This window comes from Athene noctua, chromosome 2, assembly GCF_965140245.1.
Source record: "Athene noctua chromosome 2, bAthNoc1.hap1.1, whole genome shotgun sequence".
In the NCBI taxonomy this organism is placed as follows: Eukaryota; Metazoa; Chordata; class Aves; order Strigiformes; family Strigidae; genus Athene; species Athene noctua.
The window spans coordinates 127,936,364-127,963,106 of NC_134038.1; the positions used below are offsets into that span (position 1 = coordinate 127,936,364).

Below are 26,743 nucleotides of genomic sequence, written 5' to 3' on the forward strand. Positions count from 1 at the left end.
AACTTCGTAAACTGTGTCTCTGTTATTCATCATTAAAATTTGTGTCATAGAAATATTCTTTCCCGATTAGCCAGGTTTGTTGTTTTTTTTTTTTGTGAGGGCTTTTTTTTTGCTTGTTTGTTTTTTTGTTTTATATTTCCAGTATGAGGATCGTCAGCCATGTGGTTTTAGGAATTATATGTCGTAGCAGATGGGTTAGTTTAACTAAAGCTAAGCCATCTTACTGATTCTTATCTTCCAGGCAGAGTGCATACATTTGAATTTTATACTGCTTGAGTTCTTTGTGGTGTTTTTAAAAAGTGATTGACAGATGTTGATTTAAATGTCTCTTTTTTTCTGAATGGTCTAGGTTTGTATTGCTTTCTACGCAATATGTTAGTAACATTAAGACTCAGCACCAGAACATGAGGTTATGTGTTTATACAGATACATCATAAGTCTGGGGAATTATGGTGTATTTTTTGTCTAGAATTTTATTAATGTGTTATGAAGATACCTCCATTTCTGTAGTGAAATGTTGCTGCTGTTAACAGCACGTGTAACTAACTGTATGATGCTGAAGATGGAGATGGATAATTCTGGTTTCACTTACTGTCTTTCAGTTGGGGATGAGGAATTTAGGCAAAGAAGATACAAAATATTTTACCTGACACATGGTACAGGCTTCATGCTCTTTACAGATAGGCATTTTTTTTTTTTACGGCATAATTTTAATATAAGGGCATGAACACAGTACTAGATGAGATAGGATTCTGTCTCTGTGTAATACTTGGTTTTGTTTTTGCACGTATGAGCAATGCATGGCTGGAAGAAGACTATTTATTTTTATGTAGCAATGCATGCTCTATTATTGCAGGGTAAGGTATATTTGAATCCCTTTTGACATCTAACTAGGTGCCACCCCCAGTGGGTCTACGGATCTACTTTCTTTTTAAAAGTAGAAGAATCATGAAATTCCATACCTTGACTAAGTTCTGCATCTGGTATCTCTGTATATTAACTGCTGATCACACTGCAGGTCTAACTGCCTGAGGCCTTTGCATTTCTTGTCTTTAAGTACTTTTGGCTATGAATTAGAGCCTAACAGAAATCTTTAGAATAGTACTTATACAATACCATTAAGAGCTTAACAACAAAGAAAAAAGAAAATAATATTCAGCTTCCATAAGAGGAAATCCTAACTCAGGTTAAAAGATGAAATTCAAGTTCAAGATACATTGCACCAATGTGTTTTAGTCTGGATTATTTTATTTATATGAGATCTTTGCTGGGATAGCAAGGAACACAAAAGTATCAATAACAAATAAAACAATCTCAGTGTAACTATTAGTGTTCACAGGCAGATGTGGCTTTGCTAGGAATGTTGAGTTAGGTTTTCCTGTTGCACAGAAGGAATATAATTGTCCAGTTGTCAATTGACCACTGAATATAAGAGTCATTGTATTAACAATGTAAAGACTGCAAAGACTGCTTTTACTGAGTTGAAAATGTATCTGGACTGATTTGAAGTATTTTTCAGATGTGTAAAATTGTTACACAGTGTTCTCCATGTTGTACTTCCCTTTGAACTTGCACTTTAAACATTCTTTATAATGCAAAGCATATCTGGAATCAGTTCCTAAAACCATAAAATCTCTTTTCTGGTCTTAAAAGTTGCAAAAAGAATTGGCGCTTTTTATTTCATTGCATTTTATTTCAGCCAGTGACTTTTAAAGTGAAGTCCCACCATACCAGATAATGCAGATGGTATAGTTCCAATATTGGTATTGCAATACAAGTTTAACAGCATGTTGTACTTGGACAACTTGTCACACATTCCACTGTGCAATATTATTCACTGCTTCACTTGCCATCTTAAGATAAGAATTATTTTCTTTGCATTCAACACATTTTTGTCACTTCTGGATTGTTTTATTAAGGTCATGTCTTGTGTACTCTATGTATTCTAACTTCAAACTACACTCAAACTTACCAATTTAGGGAAGGGGTCATATTTTGTGATCGCCTGTGACAGCAAGGAACTGAAAAGGACTTGTACATATTGTCCCATCCAGTCCTCTGGTTTTGAATGCAACTTCTAAAGAATCTTGTTAAATCAATTTTTATGAAATACGATCAGTGGCTTATGAAGTGCCTGGCTAGATGTCCAAGTGGCTTTCACAAGTGAGTAAATTTTCAAAACTCTAAGGCGTGTTTACTTTTGCCTTGTATATTCAATCTGCAGTTGTCAAAAATGGAAGGGTATGTGTCAAGGAGCAGTAGCTCTCCTTAGTTATGCAGTTTCTTCTATAAGGAGAAAATGGGCTCATATGGACAAATGATACTTGTACAAATTACTGCGTGTGATTATTACTTTTTGGAGAGGAAGGAGCAGTTCGCTGCCTTTCTCCCTTGCTTCGTCTCTCCCCTCCTCTCTCTTGGATGATTTAATGTAGCACAAGGGAAGGGGGGGTTAAGAATAGTAGGCAGTCAGGCAAAAATGCTGAGATGCCTGCATGGGTGAACAAGGAGTTCCTAACAAAACTCAAACATAAAAAGGAAGCATACAGAAGATGACAGCGAGGACAAGTAACCAGAAAGGAATACAGAGTCATTGTCGAAGAGAGCAGTAATGCAGTTAGGAAAGCCAAAGCCCAACTGGAACTGCATCTGTTGAGGGGTGTCAAAGGCTACAAGAAGGACTTTACTGCAGTAAGTGCAGATTTTTTTTAATGCAGTAAAAATAATTAACTTTAAAATATGGGAGAGTTTGGCTTCTTTGCATAAGATCACATTACTTTGTGGACTGTTTGGCTTGCTTTCTGTCTTGTGTCTTTGCCTAACGCTTTGCCTGCTTCTGGAATGCAGTTCCCTGTTTGTCCACCTTCTGTGTTCCCTTTCCCCTTGGCTGTCCACAACTTTTCCCTTAAAGTAGTGCCTGTCTTTTGGCACATGGTGCTTACTCACTAGTTCTGCCTGGTTTGTTTGTTTGTTTGTTTGTTTTCTGGGGATCCTTCTGTCCTGTTCTCCCTCGTCCTTGAACAAATTTGATGTTGACAGAATAAGGACAAGAAATGTGAATGTTTTGAATGTATTTTCTCATAATTTCAACTGGAAGCTTTTTTCACATTTTCTTTGGACCCTCATGTTTGAGACACCCAAGAAGAAAAGTTTGGTCCAGAGATTGGAAGTCGTCTTTTTCTTGGGGGAAGTGAAGCCTTCTATCAGCTTAAAAAACAAGCTAAGGAACTGAGTAGACTTCTGGAATATGTCACTGTGACTAAGGCTGGGAAGTAGATGAGGGGAAAAAATAACAAGTGCTACTTAATTTTGGCCACATTTTACGGGATTTGCTTGTGCCATTCAAGTTTTATCGTCACTGAAGCTGTTCATCCTAGATTCGGCTGTGATCCTTGAGTTGAGAAGTATTTAAGCATGGGTTGGTGACTGTGATGGGACTTGAGCAAATGTGTGGAGTTTAAGCATGCTGTGTTTTCTTCAAAGTGGGACTCTACAGGTGAGCCTGTTTCTGATGATTTGTGACATGGGTCACAGGAGCTGCCTGGGGTGTGAGCCAGGGCTGACTTTAACCTGCTACTTCATTGCATCTCCTCATTACGTAACAATGAAACACAGCTGAGCTGCCTTCTTTATCTCCTGAAGTTTTCCCTTACGCATATGTTACTGCTCCCTGCCCTAGCGTAGTCTGTCCAGTGGTCCCCCAACACTGGGGAGGTTTCTGGGGAGCCAGGAGCCATCAGAAGCACAGACCAGCAGGGGTTGCTGTAGGAGTAGGAGATGGAGAAGAAGCGCTGTCTCTCTTTTGGAGAAGCCCTCCCTGAGGGTTTGCTTCTGCTGCCCTCTTTTCCCTCGTACCACACCCAAGTTCGCTTGGGCTCAGGAGTGGCTTCCCAGCACGGAGTCTGTTGCTTACTCACAGCTTTGCATATTTTGTGTGTTCATAAATTAAATACTATGTTTCATCCTTACAATGCTGAAATGAACTTCAGAGCTCATATTTTGGCTCAATACATTTTACATGCTTTTTCATATTTATTGTTTCTGTAAAAGTGGACAAGTGGCTTTCAGAGTGCTTATTTCCAGATGCCCATAGATTATTGCTTTAATATCATTTGTCACTCAAGAACTTGCTGATTTCCTTCAGGACTCTGACATAATTGAATTGGCAATGATTAGTTACATCCTTTTGATTGAATGTTGAGGTTTTTTTCTTAATTCCTCTGAAATCACTATTCGCTATTTTGGCTGCAGTTCTGTTTTGGGTTGAAGCAGTGCTACATTGTAGATCAATATATTTTCAAAAAACTGCTGTAAATTGCCTAGATAGCATATGCATGGTTACTTTGGCTGCAATGCTGCTGCAGAGCCTGGATACTCTGCCTTTCTGGGAACTCCACAGGCAAGTCCATCATATATTTAAAAAAAAAAATCTTTTTAGAAAGAGCATGGTATTGCTGATGAAATTTAGACAAAGAAATATTGTACCCTTGGTGCTCATCTGTACCTTGTATATTTTACTCCACTGGGATTACGCTGTCTTGAGGGATTTCTTTGTTTTCTGCTTTAGATTTCCCCCTTTCTTAGCCGTAGTACAGCCGTACCATTTCAGCTTGCTAGTGCAGAAAGATGTTGTGAATTCAGTTGCTGAATGAGCCCGGCCTGACTGCAAACACTAACATTGCTAGAGAGATGCCAAAGAGTTGCAGGTGAATCTAACCTGATCTGGCCAACAGCAAAACGGTAAGATGGGGCTTGTTTAAATCTCTGGGATTAATTTGGTGCTGGAGTTTCCCGTTTCAATCTGAAGCCTGGTTATCACATGCTTCCAACTTGAGCAGGATTCATTCTGTGCATGTCAGGGTGGGCTTTCTCGGGAATGCTTAAAATCCAGGCACAGAGAGGCGGTGGGAAGCTGGGAGCGCCACATGAGACCTCTCGGCAGCCACCCTGGTGAGACTCCCCAGCAGCACTGCCTGCGGTTTGTAAATATCAGGGAAAAGGTAGGGGAAAGCTTAAAAGGGATGCTTTTCTCAGTACAGCTTTTTATTACTCTCTCCAGCAGCCGTATTTATTATTGTATTAAGAGGACAGTGTGGGCATTTTTTTCCAATGTATGCTTGGCTGAATGCCCTCTGGGACGAGTGAGTGAAGGACGTGATCAGCCACTTTTTCATCTCTCTTAACAAGTCTATGCATCTTGGTAGATCTGAATAAATGTCTTTATCAGTTACAGATTTGCTTGGTGGTGGAAGATAAAATTAAAACGATCCTGTATAAATACATGCTGTATCACGGATGTCAGAATATCTTTTTTGCCTTGTTAACCTCTGTGATTATTTTATTTCTCTTGCATGCTGTCTTTATTTAATAAAACAAAAATTGAGGTAGTCATTCTTGAATGTTTATGTAGGAATGTGTTGGCAGGGGTTTGGATCTTAGTAGAATATTTCAACGTATGAAAGCTTAGAGCAGCAGCGTGTTCAGGGAAAGAGAGAAGGAAAAAAACAGCAGTTATCATCAACGCAAGACAGAAAGATTAAAATGTGGCCATTGTATGGAATAATTTAAATTATTTTTGATGACTTGACAGCTAGTGTGTTTTAGGTGTAGATCAAGCCATAGATTAATCTCTAAAGAAATCCAGTGGAACTGAACAAAAAAAAATATTTCACCGTATGTTCTAGCATTTAAAGGAAACGAACTGTGGTAATGATAGTGATGAAATATGGGTTTTGCTATTACTAGTTAAGGATAAAAGCAGAGGTCTTTATTTCTAGAGGAGCATGTTTATACTTTATGCAGTATGTGAATTATACTCCAAGAAGAGATCAGTTATCTATCAGTGTGGGATCAAATAACTTGTTTGACAGGGATTCATGTTTGCTTTTTCTGTACTTGCCAATTAAGGGGTTTTTATTCTTTGTCACTGAATATGATTAAAGGAGGAAGATTCAGTCCTATCTCAATTATTTTCTGAAGCTTTCATTATTATTTTGCTGGAGTTTCGTATTTAAAAATTTTTTTTTCTAAACGTATGTCACTATGCACTGCAATGTAAGTGATGTGAAGTGGGCTGTTTCACGCTGTATACAAACTTAATTTGCATAGTTTTGTCTCTGAAACTAGAGATGCTTTTATTTTGGCCAAGAATAACCTTGAATGTTACTATTACAATAATTATTTCAAGTGCAAGCATTTTTCAGTGTAAGTTTTCCTTTGCTTATACTGTCATACCTATTAATAAATTATAAATCTTTGGTGCATTTGCCATTGTTTAATGCATAGAAGTAATCCAACCATTTGTGTTTGCTCTCATGTTGTACCAGGAGTGAAAGTCCAGAGAATTTTAGGCATGTGGGATTTTTTTAAAGCAAATTTTAAATTACATTTTTTTCTTAGTGATACTTTTTCATCTACATATATATATATATGAAAATTGTTGCTTCCGCTAGCTTTCTTCCTCCAAGTGTTTTTTCTCCCCAGATATAAAATCATCAGCTCTGTTCACTGTGTTACTACTGTCTCTGGAACGCTTCCATTTTAGTTTTCTGAGATTAAGAAATCGGTAATGTTTTGGACATTTTTTATTGGTAATTAATATTCCCTATGGTAATATTTAGTTAAACACAGATCCAAAATTAACTAGGGGGGCAAAAAAATATCATATAATGTGGAAAATGTGGCCAAAAAGTTAAGAATGCAGATGGGAAATGTAAGAAATACATAGTAATAGGCGTTTAGTGCAGAGTGCTCTCTAAAGATTATGATCTTTGCTGCGTAGATCAGTTTTGTAGTGAAGTTGAGGTTTGTCACAGCAGGAGATAAGAGCTTACCTGAAGAGTGAATGTTTGCCATAGTCTCCTTCATATCTCTGACTCTAGATAGAAAGAACTTCAAAAAGTTGGAGCTGAACAGATGAAAAATCATCAACATCGCATCTAAGTGCAAACAGGTTAGCCAGCCTTTGAAGTCCTATAGCAAAAATGGTCACCTAATATCTCTTTTTAGCTATTTTGCTGTGTAAATTTTAAAAACCAGCAAAAAAACCCTAAAGCCAAAAACACACGTGCAGTTTTTAATGTTTTTTTTCCCTCACACTGCAAGCTTGGGTGGGCTATTTAAAAAGTTGACCTCCGATGAGGTCTGTCTCATGCTGTCTCATGCAGGCAGTTCTTGTTTTTCCCAGAGACCCCACAGACAAGGAAATGGATGGTATCGTTAAAAGGGCCTGTGCTTAGACCTCAGTACAAATATGCCTAGTCGATCCCAAGGGGTAGCTGGTGCGGGTACTGCGAGAGTGAGTCACACAGCTCTGCTGGGCTCCAGCTGCCGGAGGTAAGAGATTATTTTGTCCTTTAAGGGAAATCCTTGCACGGTGCCAGCTACCACTGAGCTTTTGCCTCATGCAGGTTTTGGTATGCCGTCCTGGCCTGACCTGAGTGGTCAGTAGGAATTCGCTGGAGTGAAAGCTTGTGCGAATGCTTGGCCTGGGTCAGGGGAGGCTTCAGGCTGTTGTATGCAGTGACTTCTGTATAAATGTGAGTAGATGTGCCCCTTAAAGGTCACAGGAGCTGCAAGGACGTCCAGACAGCTTTGTTAGGGCTATTTCCCCTTGAAGTCCCCACAAGGTAAAAATATTCAGTTGTCAGGCAGTGCTATACATGGTTTGTAAATCGGGTTTGATAACTCTAGTGTTAAATATTTCAGGTACTGATACAATGCTAATTATAGCTTACAAACCATGTTGAAATGAAGGAGAGTATCCCAGCAAATATTAATTGAAACAACAGAGAGACTGTGTGATACCAGTGCTCCAAAACTTGTTTCTGAACTAAAGTAAAATGTAGCTGGTATTCTTAATTCAGGAAGAACAGGTTAAGTATCATGTTTTCTGAGCTTGAGTTCTCTTAGGTAGGTCCATACTGGCTTCCAGCATCATTGATTAGGTTTTTCTTTTGGTACCATGGCAAAAGGATATGTGAATGCAAAGTGGGTCAGTTAAGGAACAGACTCTTAAGGGCTTTATTTTTTTTAATCCTGCTATCACAACATTAGTGTCAAGACAACTTCTCCCAGCAGTAGCTCCATCAGTCATGAAGTGCTTCTTTCTTGTACCTGGTGATTTCTAAGTTTTATTGTAGTTCAGTAAATACTTTTCTGTGACTACTGTTTGCTTGTAAGATAAGTGTATTGTATATTATCAGAATTATTGATTATATGCATCCCTTTCACCTGTGGCATATTTTTCACGGATCCCTTTCATTCCACTCCCTAACATAAGCCTACGTATAATTCTGGATTTACCGATTTAGCTAAAGGCAAGTAATGAAATAGCAATTTAGCATGATGAATTTAGGATGTTGAATTCAGGGGGGTGATTTTCTATTATAAGATTTTTTAATCAACAGCATAAACACATCATTTTGCCTCTGCAAAAGTGACTTTCAGGCTTTTCCCTCTATTGCTGGTGAACTGAAGCAGTATTGTGAGCTTGCTCTTTTGTTTATCATATTCCTGGGTGGATGGGCTTTCTCTGAAGTTCCTGTGTCAGTTCTGGACTGGTCCACAGAGGACACAGAAACAGGCAGTTTTATCTGTGAATTGTCTTACTCTGTGATTGTGTGCTAGTCAGAAATGGTGTGAAAACTGTGGGTGGAGATTTCTGTTTTGCAAAAAGTTTTAGAAGTTATTATTAGAATTTGGGTAAGTTAACAATAGAACTTGCTATCTCATGTTGCTGACTAGGATATCTGTTGCAGCTGCCGACTGAAGAACATTTTTGATAAACTTCAGCAAGATTATATAAATGTAAAATAATCTAAGCTAGTGGCAAACATCATATCAGCAAGCTTTTGACCCAGTCTTTATCGTTCTATCCTGGAAGTTGTACAGAATTCATCTGAGTTGTATTTCAGTTTTGCTGTGTAGGATGTTTATAATCTAATATTAAATTGTATAGAACTTACCTGAAGAGGAAAATGCCAAACGTTACCAAGTGAGCAGTGAGGAAATAAAACCACTATAAAAAAAGATAATGCCTGTTTTATGTATTGTGAAAGCTCAGTTTCATTTAATTCATTTCTGATGCTTTTCAGTCTGCAGGTTTAGTACATTTGAATATGTCCACTCCCAGTTTATTAAATCTTTGTGTAAGTGCAAAGAAAATGTATTTAAACCTGTAGAAAATATGAGTAAAATATGCTTGCCCAGACTTCCCTGTAAATAGCAGGTTTTTCAGTGAATAAATGGATTCCGTTGATAAATATTGGCTATAGAAATGTTATTTTAATGTCATGCAGTTGTCTAGGAAAGTTCTACAGTTTAATGATGGGATGGTGGTGGTTGGTTTTGCTGCTGCCTGGGAAAGCGGTGGAACCACCACCCATAACTTTCAGGTTGGCAAGGAATTCCCTGTATTTGGCAATGTAGTCCAGATACATAAAATTATATAATCATAACATGTGATTATACTGCTGGTAGGCAGCCGTGCAGAAAAAGCCATGCAAAATATCTGCAGTCAGTCTCAGTTTTGTGAAATATTTTCATGAGAAACTTGATGTACTGTAAGGATGGAGGACTTCTCACTGATACTCTAACTTTAACGATAAATGTGATTTTTGACCAATTTGATTCTCAGGATTTGTGGTTTGTTGAAAGTGATTCAAGATGAACTCACAGCTTTGGAGGTGCAAATTGCCATCAACTGCAGAAGGCTTGACTGTTTTGCACTGGTATAGCTTTTTCCTTAGAACTGATTTGAACAGTCATAAGTCTACTGTAGCACATGTTTTTACTTGAACGCATCAAAGCAGCAGCAGTGATTTTCACTTCTCTCTTGAAATACCTAGTTTTTTGAAAACTGAGCGTTATCTCTATGCTGTTCAGAGAATTCTTATAAAATTACTGTCCTTCTTATGATGAGTTCTTCTCAATATCAGTTTGCAACCTCTTTGTTTTAAGTTTTATTCCTCTTTGTAAGAAAAGATATACTGGAGTGTTCTTCATCTTCTGAATACCGTTAGATGCTATAATTTTCATTGTGCCCCTGACAAAATTCCAAGTTGTGGGACACGGTATTTTTGCAGAGGTTCTGCCATTTTTTTCCAGTGTAGCGCATTATGTACTGAGAACCAAGTCTTTCATTATGTTTCCTTACACCTTTTTGCTTTGAAAGTTACCGTGCTGCTGCAAATCTGACAAACCTGCAGTAGCTGATAGAAAATTTAACACTTTTCATTCAAATTGTATAGAATTCTGTAACCAGGTCATTTATCTGAGGAAAAAAATAAATTAAAAAGTTAAAAAAAGAAGTCAGTTGTAAACGAGATCCAAACACAGATGAGGACTCCCTTCATTTAGTTGTTTATGAAGCTGGACTTTTCATCCTCATCTCAACTCTCAAACTTTCAAGAAAGAAAACAATGGCAGAAAGGTCATGGATGGCTGTTGCTAAGATTTCTGGGAGACTGAATTGGAATATAGGGTATTCAAATCTCTGAAGAGTACTTGCACAAGAGAATAATGATGAAGTTGAAGCACTTTTTCTCCCTATACCTATATACTGTGCTCATTTGATAGAAGATACCTTGTCAAATTCAGTGGTATGGAAGATAATATGTACAGGAGCAGATATAGAACTGCTCAGAGAGCTTGTCGTTCCTTGTGACATTGATCTGCCTTGGAAGTTGCATTTCTCAAGCTGCAGGGTTGTTGACCTCAGGGATGAAGCACCTAAGAGCGGGAGAGATTTCTTTCTTGGTACTAGAATGAAACTTTGAAACGCATTAGCAGAACAAAATAAGGAACTCTCATTACCTAGTTTTTCCTCTAGCTTTTGCTAAAGATAGTAAAAAAGGAACTTTGGAAGAGAAGGAAGGAAGAAAAAATGCAGAAAAGAGGGAAGAGAATGAAGTAAGTTTTGGTTTTGGTTTTGTTTGTTTGTTTGTTTGTTTGTTTTTTTAAATAAATGTATTAGTCTGAATGAAGAAAGAAGAGCCAAACTAATTTATCATTCTAGTCTTGAATTTTTTCTTGGGAAGCATTTTTTAAGCATCTGTTGAAAATAATGTGAGACTCTCGCTGATTTGTAAAGGACAGCAGTACATCATGCTGCTTCAGTGCAATGAAGATTGTTGTTATACCTAAGAGAAAATGGTTGTAAAGCCTTTCCACCTGCAAATTCATATATTGTGCATTTTGAAGAGGATTGTGTAACCTGTCCTGTTCCTCTTTTCTTTTCATAAGAAAAGTGCTCTTCAGCGTGTATGTGAAGAGTTCTGAGTTCTTAAACCCTCTCTCTGACGTTTGTCTGAAACAAAAACTTAATTTATAATTACAGTGAACTGGAGAGTTTATCTCATTGTGTCTCATTGCTTTCATCTGACTTCAGGCTCACCAGATAATATAGTTGACTTCTTAGTTGCATAGTTGGGCTTAAGTCTTGTACTATCAGTTGCATGACCAGATCTAACCAATAGCAGTATTTTTGTCGCAGTTCCTACTTGTAGAACAATTACTGTTTTTATTTTGCAGCAGAAGTACTTGATGATACCTATGAAAGAATCAAGAGACTTGCTAGTGATAGGCAAAAGAGTGGAAAGGAACTAGGCAAAACCTATTTTCAAGGCACAGAGTTTTCTTAAAAACCTTACTGACAGCCTCAGGATTTAGCAAGAATAGGCATTTTGCTGTCAAGTCTCTCAAGATTTCTCGCACTTGAACATGGCAGTGGGAAGACTTACTGCATTTATGGATACGCCTTTGATAAATTCATGATCGGGGGAGTTGTTGGAGGCTAGAATAAAATTATAAACCTGTAAACTCAGAAAGATTTAATATAAAGTTCGTGCAAAACTACTAATAATGCACTTATGGAAAGAAAATTGTATAAACTTGCATTGGCACATGTAGCCATCTGTTGGAGCAGGAGGCTGATATGGGAAAGGGATTGAAAATATTTTTTTAATCTTTATTTTTAAATGCTGTTCATATGGTTACAGAGGAGGATAGACAACAGATACAAATGAGTAACTAAGTAAAAGAGTATAGAAACCACCTGTCACAATTTCATGGGAGAGTGTTTATGTTCAGACACTTTTTCCACCGCTCTGCTGGTTTCCAAGGAGTTGCTGGCTCGTGTCTGGTGCTGGAAGCTGCCTCTCCCACACCGACACCTCTGCTGATCCAGTCCTCTGTCCTTCTGCTTGGTTTGCTGGAGAAATGACCCAACTGCTTTTGGATGCTCTAAGTCCTGAACTAGATTAATGGAAGCAGTAGCCTGGTTGTAATTGCAGGAAAAGTTTGAATGCCATATTACTTGTCACTCCTTTGAGGCAAACCCGAGCATCATGCAAGTAAAAGGAAGAATTTATTTGCCAGGATTTATTACTAACACAGTTATTGTATTTTGGGGCATAAGTACAGAAAAAGATTGTACAATAGACAAAACTAGAAATAGACAAAACCCGCCCCTTTAGTTCAGGTCCATTAGGTTTCTGCCTCTTCTTCTGTATGTTGCAGGCTGTCAGGACTTCTGCATGACCTTTATCTGAGCCCCTGTCCTTAATTGACTCCTCCTGATGACTGTTGTCACAGAACAGGGTTTTGCTTTGAGGACATATGTAGACTTTTATAGACCTAAAATCTAATCTGGGTTCTCTTCAAAATTACACAGTTTTTCCCTGCAAGGAGGGGAACATCAACTTTAATGGACTGAAAACTCAGTTTTCTGAGTTAAGTTGTGCTATGAACAGAGAAAAATACTAATTTTAGAAATGCTCAGCTCCACCTTGCCATGTCCAAGGGACATACAGTCATGTTGCAGTAATTCCTGACTTCAGGACTGTGCTTGATTCAGTAATTACGCTAATATTTAGGTATTAATTTAGCAGAATAAATGTGACGGGTGTGGTGGTGGTGAGAGGAAAGAGTTCTGTAAGCAGTGCCCATAATAACTCCCAGTATAAAACTTTATTTTTTTTCTTGATTCAGGTGTTTGAAGTTCTTTTCAGATTTGTATGATCTTGGGTTTCCTACTCCTGGTCTAATCAGTTGGCCTTTCTGTGAGAGTGTCTTGTTTCTCACTTGGCAATTCAGCACAGACATTTAATCTATTCATTGAGTTCAATGTTTCAGACAAACACAGAGGATTAATGTCAGAGCTTCCAGTTCAAAAATTCTTCCATCTGGCACTTCAGTGACCTTTTTATATTTGCCTTCTTCCATATGACAGAGACAGTTGGTTTAACATCAGCTTTGACTTCAGAAATAAACCGTCCGTTTTTGGAGAGTGCCTTTGAGATGGGCTGTGGGAGATGTATGAGTAAGTTTGTGCTAGGCACAGCAAGGAGCATACCATATCCCTTGTGATACCATTTTCAGTCTCTGAGCTCTGTTTGCAGTTGCCTTTGCTAGTTCATAGCTAGCATTGCTAGCAGTCTCTGCATCCAAATAAAGCTGAACAAATAATACCCAAGAATATGAATTATAGTTCTGGGACACAGTTGAGCCTGTTACCCCTGGGAGTTACCAGAGAGAAACAACAGGCAATCAGGACAGGAAAAGAAATGCCTATTTTATAATATTTTTTTCCTCACATCTTCCTTCCTTCCTTCTTGACCATTACTGTATTTCTTGTCCTTTGTTTTTCTTCTTTATTTTTCTATCTTACTCAGGTTTTCTCACTGCCCTTTTTAGCTGTGCCTATCAAATGTTCAACCAAAGAGCTGATACTGGTGATTACAGGGAAGGGTGAGTGTTGAAGGACCTCTGTTGTGGTTTAAACCCAGCCAGCAAGCACTATGCAGCCACTTGTTCACTCCTCTCCCCTCCCAGTGGGATGGAGAGGAGAACTGAAAAAAACAAAAGTAAAACTTGTGGGTTGAGAAAATAACACTTTAATAACTGAAATAAAATAAAATGTAATAACAACAGTAATAATAAAATATAATAAAACCAATAATAATTGTAATAAGAAGGAATATAACAAGAAGAGAGAAATAAAACCCAAGAGAAGACAAGCAATGCACAATGCAGTTGCTCACCATCTGCTGACGGATGCCCGAGCAGCGATCTGCCCCTCCTGGCCAACTCCCCCCCAGTTTATATACTGATCATGATGTTCTGTGGTACAGAATATCCCTTAGACTAGTTCAGACCAGCTCTCCTGGCCACGCTCCCTGCCAGCTTCTTGTGCACCTGCTCACTGGCAGAGCATAGGAAACTGAAAAACCCTTAATTTAGGATAAGCGCTACATAGCAACAACTAAAACATCAGTGTGTTATCAACGTTATTCTCACGCTAAACCCAAAACACAGTGCTGTACCAGCTGCTAGGAAGAAAATTAACTCTATCTCAGCTGAAACCAGGACAACCTTTTTTAAATTTGGGCCTGATTGCCCTGGTAGTTCCAGTATGAACTCGTTGGTGATGTGCAGCATTACATGCTCTACTTCCCCTTTCATGATTTTATTTACTCCCTTATCTCATCACTTGTTCTTCCTTGATCTTTTCCTATACTGTAACTTTCTTACCAACAGAAATCTCTTCTCCACTTGTTTATGTTACTGCTTGTGGGTGCAGCAGTCTTTTACTGACCCTCCCTTCTCAGGGGAGATGGAGAGTACTGCCAGCTGGGCTGAGAAGTGGACAAGACCTGTGGTTATAACAAGAAAGAACCACCCTACCGCTTTGTTCTCCAAAGAGAATGATTCTCCAGATAGTGGCATTTTTATTTTGAACAAAGCTGCTTGTAATACTCCGGAACATTCCCAAATTGTGTTTTATAAGTAGCAAATGTCAAATTCCAGTGCTGCCAGAATTCGCAGATGACTTCTGTAGTTTTCAATTGCCATGGTACCAAGGCATAATAGAAAATAACGTGCTTATAAAAGATAATGAAAACTCATATCCAGATAGGATTTTTTCAGTGAAAATTAATGCTGGCCTTATGCTCTCAGCAATTCAGCTGTTAGGTTAGTAGTCACTTGGCTATTTATTATTTTTTCTTTATACATCTGTCAGCTAAATGTAAGTGCTAAGTCTTATTCTCTGTGATAATTAGATTGTTGTGCTACTTTCCAGAGGGTTTTGCCTCTACAAATTATAATCTATAACTTACAACATTGCACTTTAAAAAGCCCAAGTGCTTTACAAAATTACTTAGTGCTCTCAGTTTCTGCTTGTGATAGGGGCAGGATCGTTGTTATATGAACAGAAAAATAGAATTGTGGAAAGGTTAAGTGACTTTCTTGCCTCGAGTCACTCAGTAATTTATTTATTTTTTGCTCAGTGGGTTCTAGATTTTGGGTTTCCCTGTATTGGGTCCTTTCATCATACTTTGCTTGGAACAGTACAAATGGGAGGAATTCAGATGACGTCTTCTGATTTTTCAGTAAGAATTCTGGATGTTTACTCTGGTATTTACTCACCTTTTTCCCAGGATGTACACCATCAAAATGACTGATAGAAAGTAGTAGATGGATGGCAATTTTTTAGTATTTTACGTGAATCCATAGGCACTGGATGACCAAAGTAAGCATTTGTAGGATGTTAAATGTAGGAATTAAAAAACAGATATAATGCATCTTCCTAAAAGATGCGATGAGCTTCAGAGTAGTATGTCTTTACATTAGACAAACATTCTTAGGTTTTTTTTCCTTCTGTGTGGTAGGATGTCTGGTCTGTCGTACCAAAGTTCTTTGTTATTGAGGATATCTTTATTCATATGAATAAATTCCACTGATATGGGACAGCCTATCTTTTACTAAGTACCCTAATAAGTGATTAATTCAGGGGACATTCATAAGTGGTTTTAAAATTCACGAACCATAAGGACTATAAATTACTTACGTGTTTTAACTGATCATACTCACTCTTTAAATGCTGCATTACTTTAAACAGTAAATGAGTTAATCCAGCAACTTTTAATTCTAAGAATCCTATTTGCTTGGGACCTCTTTATTTTGCTGACAGCGATGAAGTAAAAAAAAAAAAAAATTGCACTGAAGCTGTATGACAATAACTAAATCTGATAAATCATCTATTTTTTCTTTACATTAATCCCAAATGCAGATTAAGGGGTATTTCTTGAAATGATATAAGGTGATTGAAAGAGACATCTTTATTTAGAAAATATTCCATGAATAGTTATACTGATTTTTATTTATTTAATGGGGCTTATTATGGACTTTATGCATGAAGCAAAAAATACACTTCCTGTGATTTCAGTCTCTTAACTTCAGCAGTAATCTTTATGGGAAAAATGTGGCTATTTGCAGATGTTATGTCTTGCGATATGATAAATATTGTGTTCTTAGAGTGGGGGCTGTAGGAAACTGTAGACCAGTGATCCTTACTGATGTAATGATGACTAAGCCTATTTATCCTAGAGCAACCTCGGGATCTTCTCAAATTGATTGTTAGACTGAGTAGGATGAAAGGGGAAAAAAAGGCTGTCCAAACTGTTTTGTTGTCTGTCATGCATTATCTTTTAATTCTGATCAGCAACTAAGAAAGTTGCAAAATATAAACTCTGTTATGCTTTTTTTGGTTCCAAGATCAGGAATTTTGAAATGCCCTTCCTTTAATGTTCTGGCTGTGTGGTAATGGCTCTTTTTATTTTAAATAAATAAAAACACATAGAGAAACACCATGTTTTAATACCAAACTGCACTAACTTTTATGGAGCTGCCTTTTATTTTGCTTTACATTGCCAGAGTCTGTGATAGCTCAAGTAATACTGGAATTGATATGATTACTCATTTTCTAGATAAACCTTCCCTTTGCTATTTCTTTCAAAAGTAGAGAAGAGCTCTTCTGGCAGCTGCAAAGTGGCTGCTTGTGCTGTAGGTTTTAAACAGCAAAATTATTTCTGTCTCATCATCTCTCTTTTTTTCTTACCTTTTTAGTTGAGGCTGAGTAAATAATTGTGGACAAATTTTAAAAGTGGATTTACTTCAGTCATCAGGGTGTGGAGAATGTGTGGGATATAGTGGTAGCTTTGGTGACTACATGGTATATTGGTGTACTGATGGGCAGCAGCATGTGAAACGACTTGGGGAAATACAACTGTATATTTAACATTAATGACCCTTATGTGAGAAATGTAATGGACAGGCTGTTCATGGAGAGGTACTTCTGTTGGACCACACCTGGGCTGACAGGCATCTTTTCTCCAAGGAGGGGTAAGGGACTCTGAGCTACTAATACTGTAATCTCATTGGGTAGAAACAGTCGTTGCTATCTTCAGATTAAATCCTTTCCCATAAAGACAAGTCCCTGGACAGTTTCTGAGTGCTGCTTTAGAAGTGTTTTTCCAAACAGTAACTTCAAACACATAAAATTAGTTTCTCTAGGACCACTCTGTTCTCTGTGGAGAAGAGCAAGACTCCCTCCGAAAGGAGATTGGGAGCTGGAATCTAGTTTAGGTTTTCCAGGACTTTCACGTTGGAACTGAAGCAGAGACGTGGGGAATGAATGTCCTACATGTAAAGTTCTCTGGTGTGAATACCATGTACACCATTGCCATTTTTTTGGTTTACTTTTTTTCCATGTAGGAAGCACTTTTTTGGTGTGTTTTTTTAATCATCTCCCCCTTGTCCTTCTGTCACTGTTTTGCCAACATCTGGGTTTCAGCATACTTCTCTGAGGTACTGCTGTTGGGACTCCTGCCAGGCAGGAACTTAGGTGGCAGAAAGGAGCCATATTCTCTCTTACGTTTCATGTCTCGGAGCACCTAATGTGCCCAAAGTCAGTGGTGGTGAATCAGCCAATGGCTTCCTTGAGCCTTTAATATCTGATACAAGGTTTGGAAGGATGGTAATGTCTGCTCAAACAATCCTTATGCGACAGTTTTTGGTGTATTGCCTGTTCCACTTGTAATAATCTATAGTTGTTAAATGTATTAAGTGGATTGGCCTATTTTTAAATCCTGTTTACTGTCAAGAAGAGAGAAGGCATAAATGAAGATCCCATTCCCCTGCTCTTCATAGTTATGACATCCACTGGCAGAAATATCTCTTCTGAAAGTGATAACTGTGAGATTTCATTGCACCACTTTTAAAAGCTAAATAGTTTCTGAAACAGTTTATACTTCTGGAAGTTACACTTTGAATGTAGTTTGTGGTGGGAGAAGTACTACATCATGCCAATAATTCCTGTAGAGGAAAGAATCACTTAAAGTTTTGACATACTTTAATGTTTATTTGTATGATGACTTTTGTTAAAGAAAGAGTAATTGTAACTGATTAATGGTTCATACTGTTTGCTAGACACAAATTTGTTTAAATGGCTGTCACATTCATACTGAAAAGTTATTGCCTCTTTCTCTTGATTGCATTTAATAAAGCATAATTGTAATCTTGTATATGACAAACCAAGATATCACCTGTATTGTCTCTACATACACTTGAGGTAAGTACTTGTAATAGTTAAGGTGCCATTGATCCCATCTTCATGTAGCACCAGTTTTAAACTGTGGTGGCATTTACAGCATCTCAATGAGTGCGTGGGCTCCGCTGTTTTAGCTACAGCATTACATAGATTTATTGAGCAAGGGCAAGAAGGGATGATGAATCATATTGGTTGGCTTCCTATATGTTATGAGCTCTTTACACTTTTAACTTTGTTTTTTGTTATGGTTAACTGTAGCTAAAGCAGATGTTCAGCAAAATCATCCAGTTTTGAGGCTGCACTGGCAAGAGATAGTTTCCACTACTTTCTGGATTGTCATCTTCATTGCAGTGCATGAGGATTGTTCTGCATGTAGGATTAGTGATAGTCCCACCCTGAAGAACCTATGGCTTATGTAGATAAAACAGATGAAATGGGGTGAAAGGAAAGGTTCTGGCAAAATGGACTCAGAGGGGAATTCTGACTAGCCCAAAGGGTCACGTGGGAGCATCTAAAATAGTCTGAAAATGAACCAATGTTCTTTGTGACAGATACTATACTTTAACTGGAAAATGGTACTTCCTCTTTTGCAAAAAGAAAGCTGAAAATAAGGGGATGGATTGGGCTTTTCCTGACTACCAGCAAGGAACTTACAGGTGGTAGGAAGTGGTTTACAGGTCTAAGAGCTTCTGGTGCTATTTATATATACCATCTGAGAGACTGAAACCTATAAGAATCACTGTTGTTATGCAGTACAAGGGAAAAACAGTACTTGGAAGGCTGAATTAGTGTAATAGAAAAATTCAAACCTATATTGTTCCTAAAAAGTGATCTGGTCATACTGGTGAAATCTAAAATATTTGTAGGTGCAGGAAGATCTCCAAAATATGTTATGCATCAGTCTTGCTTAGTACACTGTTACTTTTTTGAATGATAAGTCACTAAAGAAAAAGTTCTACTGTTAGCTGGAGTACAGGAGTGGCAGGTCAGTGTGCCTGCTGCCCAGGGGCAAAAGCAAGGCTATTGTGGTAGCTTAGCTCTTGCTGATGGAGGGAAACAGAAATTATCAATGAGTTTACTGCAACCTTAAGCTGTGTAATTTTGTAATTTATAGCCAGTGCTCAGTACAGACATATTAGACCTGTTCCTTTCAGATTTCACAGAGCAGAGTTTCAGTGCAAGGTTGACCTTGGCCTATCAATGACAGAAGGTATAGAACAACTGCTTAAATACTGTTTCTCTTCAGAGTTTTATAGGCAGGGTAAACAGGTAGGAAATTTATACCCTTCAACAAAAGCATAAGCTCAGCTCTGTTGGCTTCACAGTGTGCTGCGGTCAGCGGTCACTTGGAGGGAATGTTCTGTTTCTGCTGGGGAACTATCGATACAGGTGAGAGAGAAACAATGAATGAAACCCCTTGCCAGCACTGGCAGGAGAAGCTCTGCCATTGCAGAGGTGCATGGCGAGCGGCCCCTGTGTTTGCACTTCTCTGAAGTGTTCAGTCTTTTCCACTGGTGACGCTGGTGTTCAGCCTGTGCATCCACTGAGGTGTTTGACTTCTGAGTGGGGGACTGGTTGGTGTATGCCTTGGGTTTAGTCATTTGCAAGTTTGAAGCTGGCTATTAGAAGATGATTGTGGGGATTTTTAGCCTACTCCAGATCCAGTCAAGTCACCTGAAGGTTAAAGTGTCTCCCTACAATAACTAATTCCAAACTATTACTGCTTCCAGTAGAGACGATCAATAGTAACAGATGTCTTGCTTTTTTTTTTTTTTTTTTTTTTTTTAAATGCAATGCTTACTTGGCCCACGTTAGAGCTAGACGTGGAGATTTTCCAGTAGAAAAAGAAACTAGAAGCAGCACTCATGGCATTATTATCTGTAGTATGTTTATAGCTGTTGATTCCAAACATTTTACCTTGCTACAGGTGGCCTTTGGTAACGTGAAAGGGGGTGAAGCTTTGAACCTTTCCTACCTACCTCCTGCCCCAGTTTTCTAGATCATAGGATTTGATAGGCTGAGAAATACTTACTGATTTACTTGCATCTATGTCAATTAAGCAGAATGAAAGCACTGCTATTTTAATAGTAATTTCAGTTTACATTATGTTAAAACATCTTTGTTGGTAGCAAGCCTTGCAAGAACATAGATCTAGAGGGGTCAGTGGGAAGTATGTGGGTGCATATAAGTTGTTTTAGGGAAAAGAAGCCAATTAATTTCACAAGAAGGCTAATTAAAAATTCTTTGTGCAACGGCTCTTTATCTTTTCTCTCTGAAGTAATATGTCTTTTCTCCCTTAAGTAATAGACCAAAATTACATAATTGCCTTAATTTTGGCCTGAGAGGGAATTAGCATTTGGAATGAAGGGAGTCTGTTCCTTTTCTTACTTAAAACTTGGTAAAATCTTAGTCTTGGAGAAACCACTTTAATGAGAAGAAATGTGAACCCTTATAAAACATGGTTTGTAATGCTAGTAACGTCTGTCATTAGAGTTGACCTGGTGTATGATCATTTGGCCAGATGGCACTGTGCAGGAAGTGTTCTTTAAATTTTTAATGTACAAAAGAAATCTTTGATCTACTGTTACAGTGGATCATCCAAACAACAAAACGTAAAAAACACAAGTTATAGTCACCCAGTATTTCTATAAAGAATTGAAATAAGTTCGATTTTAAGGCACAGAATTCCACTGGGGAAATGGCAAAGAATAATTTATTGGAGAAGTTTGTACTGGAGACACTTTGGGTTATGGGTGAAGAATCCTGATTAAGTGGTAGAAGTAAGTATTTTTAAAATGTTTTTCATGTTAGCTGTTTTATGACAGCGAGTTTTCAAAAATGCTTAAACTGTAGATGCTTGAATGGAACATTATGCTTCTTTAATTGTATGTATGTATGTGAACAGCACAGTTGACAACACTGTCTATCCTTAAATACTTGCAAATATCATGGAAAAAGAACATTGTATATTCTTTTGATTTGCCTTATGATTTAAAGAGCCTCTCGGGTCTGTTTCCATCACACTTCATAGGTATTCCCTGTAGCCTGAAAGCTAAAATTATTTATTTTCTTCCTAAGCCAAAGTCTAGCCTTTTATGGATGAAAACAGAAGCTGAGGCCTCAAATACAATCCCTCACCGTGTGATTTAAAAAAATGTCTTACATGTTGTAATGTACATTTATGTTTTTAATTTTAATACAAGGCTGGAGTATCTAAGCTCACTGTTCTGCTCATTTAGTTTGTTTGAACTAGCAGTAGTGTATTTTGGTAGTTCAAGCAGCAAGTTGTAGTCTTCAGGGCTTGGCAGAGTCATACTTCACAGTAACAAAGAATTGAACTTCTGGCTTTAGTGTGCCATTAAGCTGCAGTCTCACGTTTCAGTGCCTGGGAATTGATTTACTGATTTGATTTTCTGAGACATATGGTGATAATAATAATAACCCTGTATAAGCATTATTTAAAAATACAATAATATACCGGTATCAGATCTTCAGCAGGCCAGCACCGAAGTGCACACACAAACTACCATCATTTATTTAAGTTTGGTCTCATCCAATTTTAAACAAATGGAAATCAATACTGCTTGCGGATATCGGTGGCTAGATTGGAGAACAAAGCGAAGTGGCATTATTGCTAAGAACACATTGTACAAGAAAACACAAATTATGAATTTTATGTATGTTCCTCTTTTGTCTTTCTTTTTCAGGATCTTTCAGTACGCTGTACAAAGATAGGCTCTTTGTTGTTACAACTGTGCTGTGTGTCCCCTATGTAAAATGTATCTCTATGTAAAATGCATGTGTTGATTGCAAGAAAATGAATGCTTATGAAGTCCAGTGCTTTTTTTGATGCTGGCTGATGTATGAATTGACATGGACTTTAAACCTGTTAAGAGTCAATGAATGTTGTTTTTTCCTTTCAGATATGTGTCACAAAGATGTCTACACGGAACTGCCAGGGAATGGATTCAGTGATCAAACCTCTGGATACAATTCCTGAGGATAAAAAAGTCCGGGTTCAGAGGACGCAGAGTAGTTTTGATCCATTTGAGAAACCAGCTAATCAAGTGAAGAGGGTTCATTCAGAGAACAACGCTTGCATTAACTTCAAAACTTCATCTGCAGGGAAGGAATCACCCAAAGTCAGGAGGCATTCCAGTCCCAGCTCTGTAAGTACACGGTCCTAACACCTGAGCACGAATTAATAACACCAGATAAATGTTTTCTTGCTTAAGAAGGAATTGATTATGTGGAAGCAAACCAGAAAGCTCTTGGCTGCTCTTAAAGATGTTCCCCATATATATTTGTAGTGTTATGTATAAAATAGAATAAGAAAATAGAACTTGAAAAAGAATATATTTTTAAATTCCTCTTAGATATTAGCTAGGGTGTCTTACAGGATTTCTAAGTATTTTCCTCTCCTGATTTTGCTATGGCATTACAGCTGCTGTAATGTTTATGTTTCAAATTTTGCAGAGGGTTGCTTATTTGTGAAAAGGAATTATTTCCCATGAAGTTTAGTAAGCCATATGAATTGCCTTTTTGATATTGAGATTTAGGTTTTGGAGAAACAGATCAGATTTAACAGATTTTGTTTACATTTTAAAATTCTCTTTTTAAAATCAAGTAGTAAAAATAACATTTATTTCCATGTCAGAAACTGTGTGTGTGTGTGAGAGAGAGAGAAGAGAGAGAAACAACTGAGAACGGTTTGGCAACACATCATCATTGTTGTTTTATTCTCAAGTATTTTGAAAGAAACTAGATAAATAAAATGTCATATCTTTCATGAATAATGCCCAAAACAGTTTTATCCCAAAAGACCTTCAGAATTATTGAAAAACTATTTCTGTTACGCTTTGAGAAGAAAAATCCATAGTAATGTGACCTTTGAGTTGAAGACTCCAGATCTAAGCAGAATGGATGTCACACTTCAAATCTTAGTTGCTGTGAAAAAAATTAAGAGGTTGATTGCGTCTTCTTTTTTTTTTTCCCTTTCTTTTTTGTTTTGTTCTGTCTTCTGGACCTCTTCTGTCCTTCCTACAGAAGCTTGACTGAATCCTATCAGGCTTCTTAGAAGAAATGACTGAGATTCATTTTCTGTTCATGAGCTTTGTTTAAACCATATGAATTTAACGGATAAGATGTCATGCCTCCAGGGGACTGTCCTTTTTAGAAAAGGTTACATTTTAAAATGTAACCATCTGTAGCAAAACCAAATTTGCTGCTTCATCACTGCCTGGCTGCCAAAGATGTCTCTGGCGTGTTCCAGATGATTCCATAACAAGCAGTTCTTACTATAAAACTTTTACAGTCATTAGGGATGGATGGAACCGTTTGCACTGTATTTACTTGTGTATGATGCCTGATTATTGTTTGGCACCACACCTGTCAATTTAAATGACATTTTAGAATGTTTTCCTCAAGTTTTTTTGTAGCATTAACTTACTCCTCATCTCTGCTGTTCTTACTTGTTCCTGTTAGAAACTATTAGTAATTTCTGTTAACGTTGTATGTACTTGTTTTTTATTATTTGTTTTGTTTCCAGAATTTTGAAGAAGACTTTTTGTAACTGTGTTATTGGCATCTTGCTCTTTTCCAGAGGGTTGGTACTCTAGTGCATCCATGAAATCTCCTATGATCCCAGTATTTTCTTATGTAAAATTATGTTAATGCTTCCTCTTCTAGCATGCTGCTAGTTAGAGCCCTAGCTAAACATACAATTTTGGTAATCTTATCCTATGCTGACTCACACAGACTTGCTGGGGACATCTCACGTAGGTGCATAGGAATTTCCTGAAAAATAATTCTCATTTCTCCACTTCCCATAATTCTCCCTGATTTTTACAGCTCTATTCGGTGAACTCAGTTCTTCCTTCTGCTTGGAGGCATTGTTAGTAATTTTTGAGTCTTCCTCACAAGGAGTGATCTGAAGAGCAACTGGCAAGGAATAACTTGTGGAATAATGTCAGTGTTCATGACAAGGAAGAAGGAAGGAGCAGAACTTCACAGCAAAAGGTGGTGTTAGCCCTCTGCTGATCGCAGGTCACACCTGGTCCTGCCTGGCAGACCTAAGTTTGGACGTCCAAGGCAGAGATACGATCAAGCTGCTCCCCTTCTTCCAGAGACTGAATACGTTGCCTCAGGCAGAAGATGTTCTGACGCACGTTTCATTGAGCGTATGTCTGTGTGGTTAGTTGCAGGAATTTGTTATTCTCTGGTTCTGAATACACTTGAATCAATGAACGGGTTTGGGTTTCATTTTTTTTCTAGTCCTGATGTTGTACAGCAGATGCCCTTGCTACTTCCTCTTTTGATCAGTGCTTCTTTTTCTTCCATGTCAGAGGACTGCCACATATTCTCCCTTACTGAGTTAATACATGATTCTCTGGAAATTTTTCTGCTCTATAGATTGTATCAGTCTGAATGAGCATTTCAGTTTCGTAAACGTTCTTGAGCGTCCTATGCCCTCTGGATCATACTGGATACAGTTGTGTAGCTGTGTTTCAGTTTTGGCTCTGCTTTCTGTAAGCTTTACTTGAAGATACTCTGATGTATGTGCCCTTCAATTTACACTTTCTATGCTTGATTAGTAGAGGAATGAATTAGAGATAGGCTTCTGTTTAGGCAACGAAAAGGAAGAGACTGAAGTCCTCTGTAGCCATTGGATAGGGAAGTGATCTCTTCCAGAAGGTACATGGCTGAGGCTTGCAGTCTCTGTACCACTGCTTCTGCTCAGGTGAAAGTCCTTTATTTGTCTCAGAAATAACATTTTTCAAGATGTGACCTGAAAGACCTTGTTTGTAATGCCCTGGGGCATTAGCTTCTGTTTTGATTAGTTTCAGAAGTTTTATCAGCTCTCAGGTAGGTACCAGGTTCAGTGTTTGGTGAAGATCACCAAATAATACTCCACAGGTGGCATGTTACCCATTTGGTGTTCTCCTCACCTTCAAAATGCTCTGCACCTTGTGATGGGAAAGATAACACACAGAGGTTTGGGGAGGCTGCAATTCTGTGTTCCTGCCCACAGATTGTCACCTGGAAAATAAATCATTTGCTCTTGAACATTAAGTAATTTTCTGCAGTTCATGTCACACCTTGTTGCAACCTGGCAGAAATCCTGTGTTAGTCAGTGCAGTAGCATACAGACAGAAGTTAGCATGCTATTTTTTTTTGTTCTTATAAGACAAACTAAATTTTTACACTTAGAGTCTTTCCATCTGACATTTACATACTCATTATGTAAAAGTGACATTGCACTGCATTTTCTTCCCCCTTCTTTTAAACATAAGAAAGCATTCGTGAGTGTGATTTCCAAATTGTTTAAGCTGATTGGAATTGGATGTTATTATGGAATGAAATTTCCAGCAGAACAGATTTATCCTTTTATTGCATCAAAATAATGGATAATATTCACCTTGGAGGTAGTGAAGTAGGTGTTTGCCTACCTGTGCATCACCTGTCTGCCACTGTTAGAAGAAGGGAACTTGGCTTGATAAACCTTTGCTCTGATCCAGCCCAATACAATATATATGTGTGTATATATATATATATTAAGTACATGTAGCTATAGTTATGTGTACTTATCTATCTGTCTGTATCTTTCTAAATAGCTTTTGCTAAGTCTTTTGCCTTCAAAGGGAAGACACTTGCTTTTCTTTTCTCCCTAACTGAAGAAATAGTAAAACTGCAGAATAAACTGGACAAAATAAAAACAGCACAACTCAAAAATAAACACATGCCACTCTTCCCAAAACAACACTGGCTTTGGAAGATGGTTTGACTAATTCTCTGAAAGTTTTGTTTAAGATTCATGATCTTTAGGCATGTGGCCTTACTTATTTTTCTCTAGTGCAAGGTGAAGCTTTATTGCATTCAGTGTACACATTTTATACATTATAATTGTGCTTTTGCACAGTATGCAAATAGAATATTGCAGGTTTGATAAGTTAGCCATCTGGTTAAGATTTAGTTATGTAGTGATATGCATCAGTTGGTTCTCCTTGAATGGCTTAAGATCCATGGCAATAAATTCAAATGTCATGCTAAGGTATAGGTACTACCTTTCAGTTACTTCTTAAAAACTAAATGCAACAAAACACTAATCTTCTACCAACTCACATAAATGTACGAAAAATCATTCAGATAAAAATAATTGAATAAGCAATGCTTTACTGCATTGATTCTGCACTATTTTGGGGGGAGCAGCCTCTCTTCTGTTTCTGTAATTTCTATAAATTTTCAGCCCTGTTATATGCAACTTTCCACAAAAAAAAATGAAAACAAAAGGCATGAACTGATCCTAATTACATGTTGCAAATCAGTTGTGTAAGAAATCTAACTTTAAAGGAG

The 26,743-nt window shown here is 37.7% G+C and overlaps 1 protein-coding gene across 6 annotated transcripts in view; it reads left to right on the forward strand.

Moving 5' to 3' along the window:
- The window catches only part of CDK14 (cyclin dependent kinase 14), a 319,737-nt gene that overhangs the window by 64,659 nt on the left and 228,335 nt on the right, over positions 1-26,743 (forward strand). For 2 of the 6 annotated variants that reach the window (XM_074900249.1, XM_074900255.1), the window contains one exon: positions 22,315-22,560. In XM_074900249.1, coding sequence (XP_074756350.1) covers positions 22,315-22,560 — 246 coding nt within the window. Of the gene's footprint in view, positions 1-4,625; positions 4,741-4,910; positions 5,001-7,186; positions 7,336-7,409; positions 7,539-22,314; positions 22,561-26,743 lie in introns of those variants that run through there. The other 4 variants (XM_074900251.1, XM_074900254.1, XM_074900252.1 and 1 more) reach the window with 4 other exon arrangements.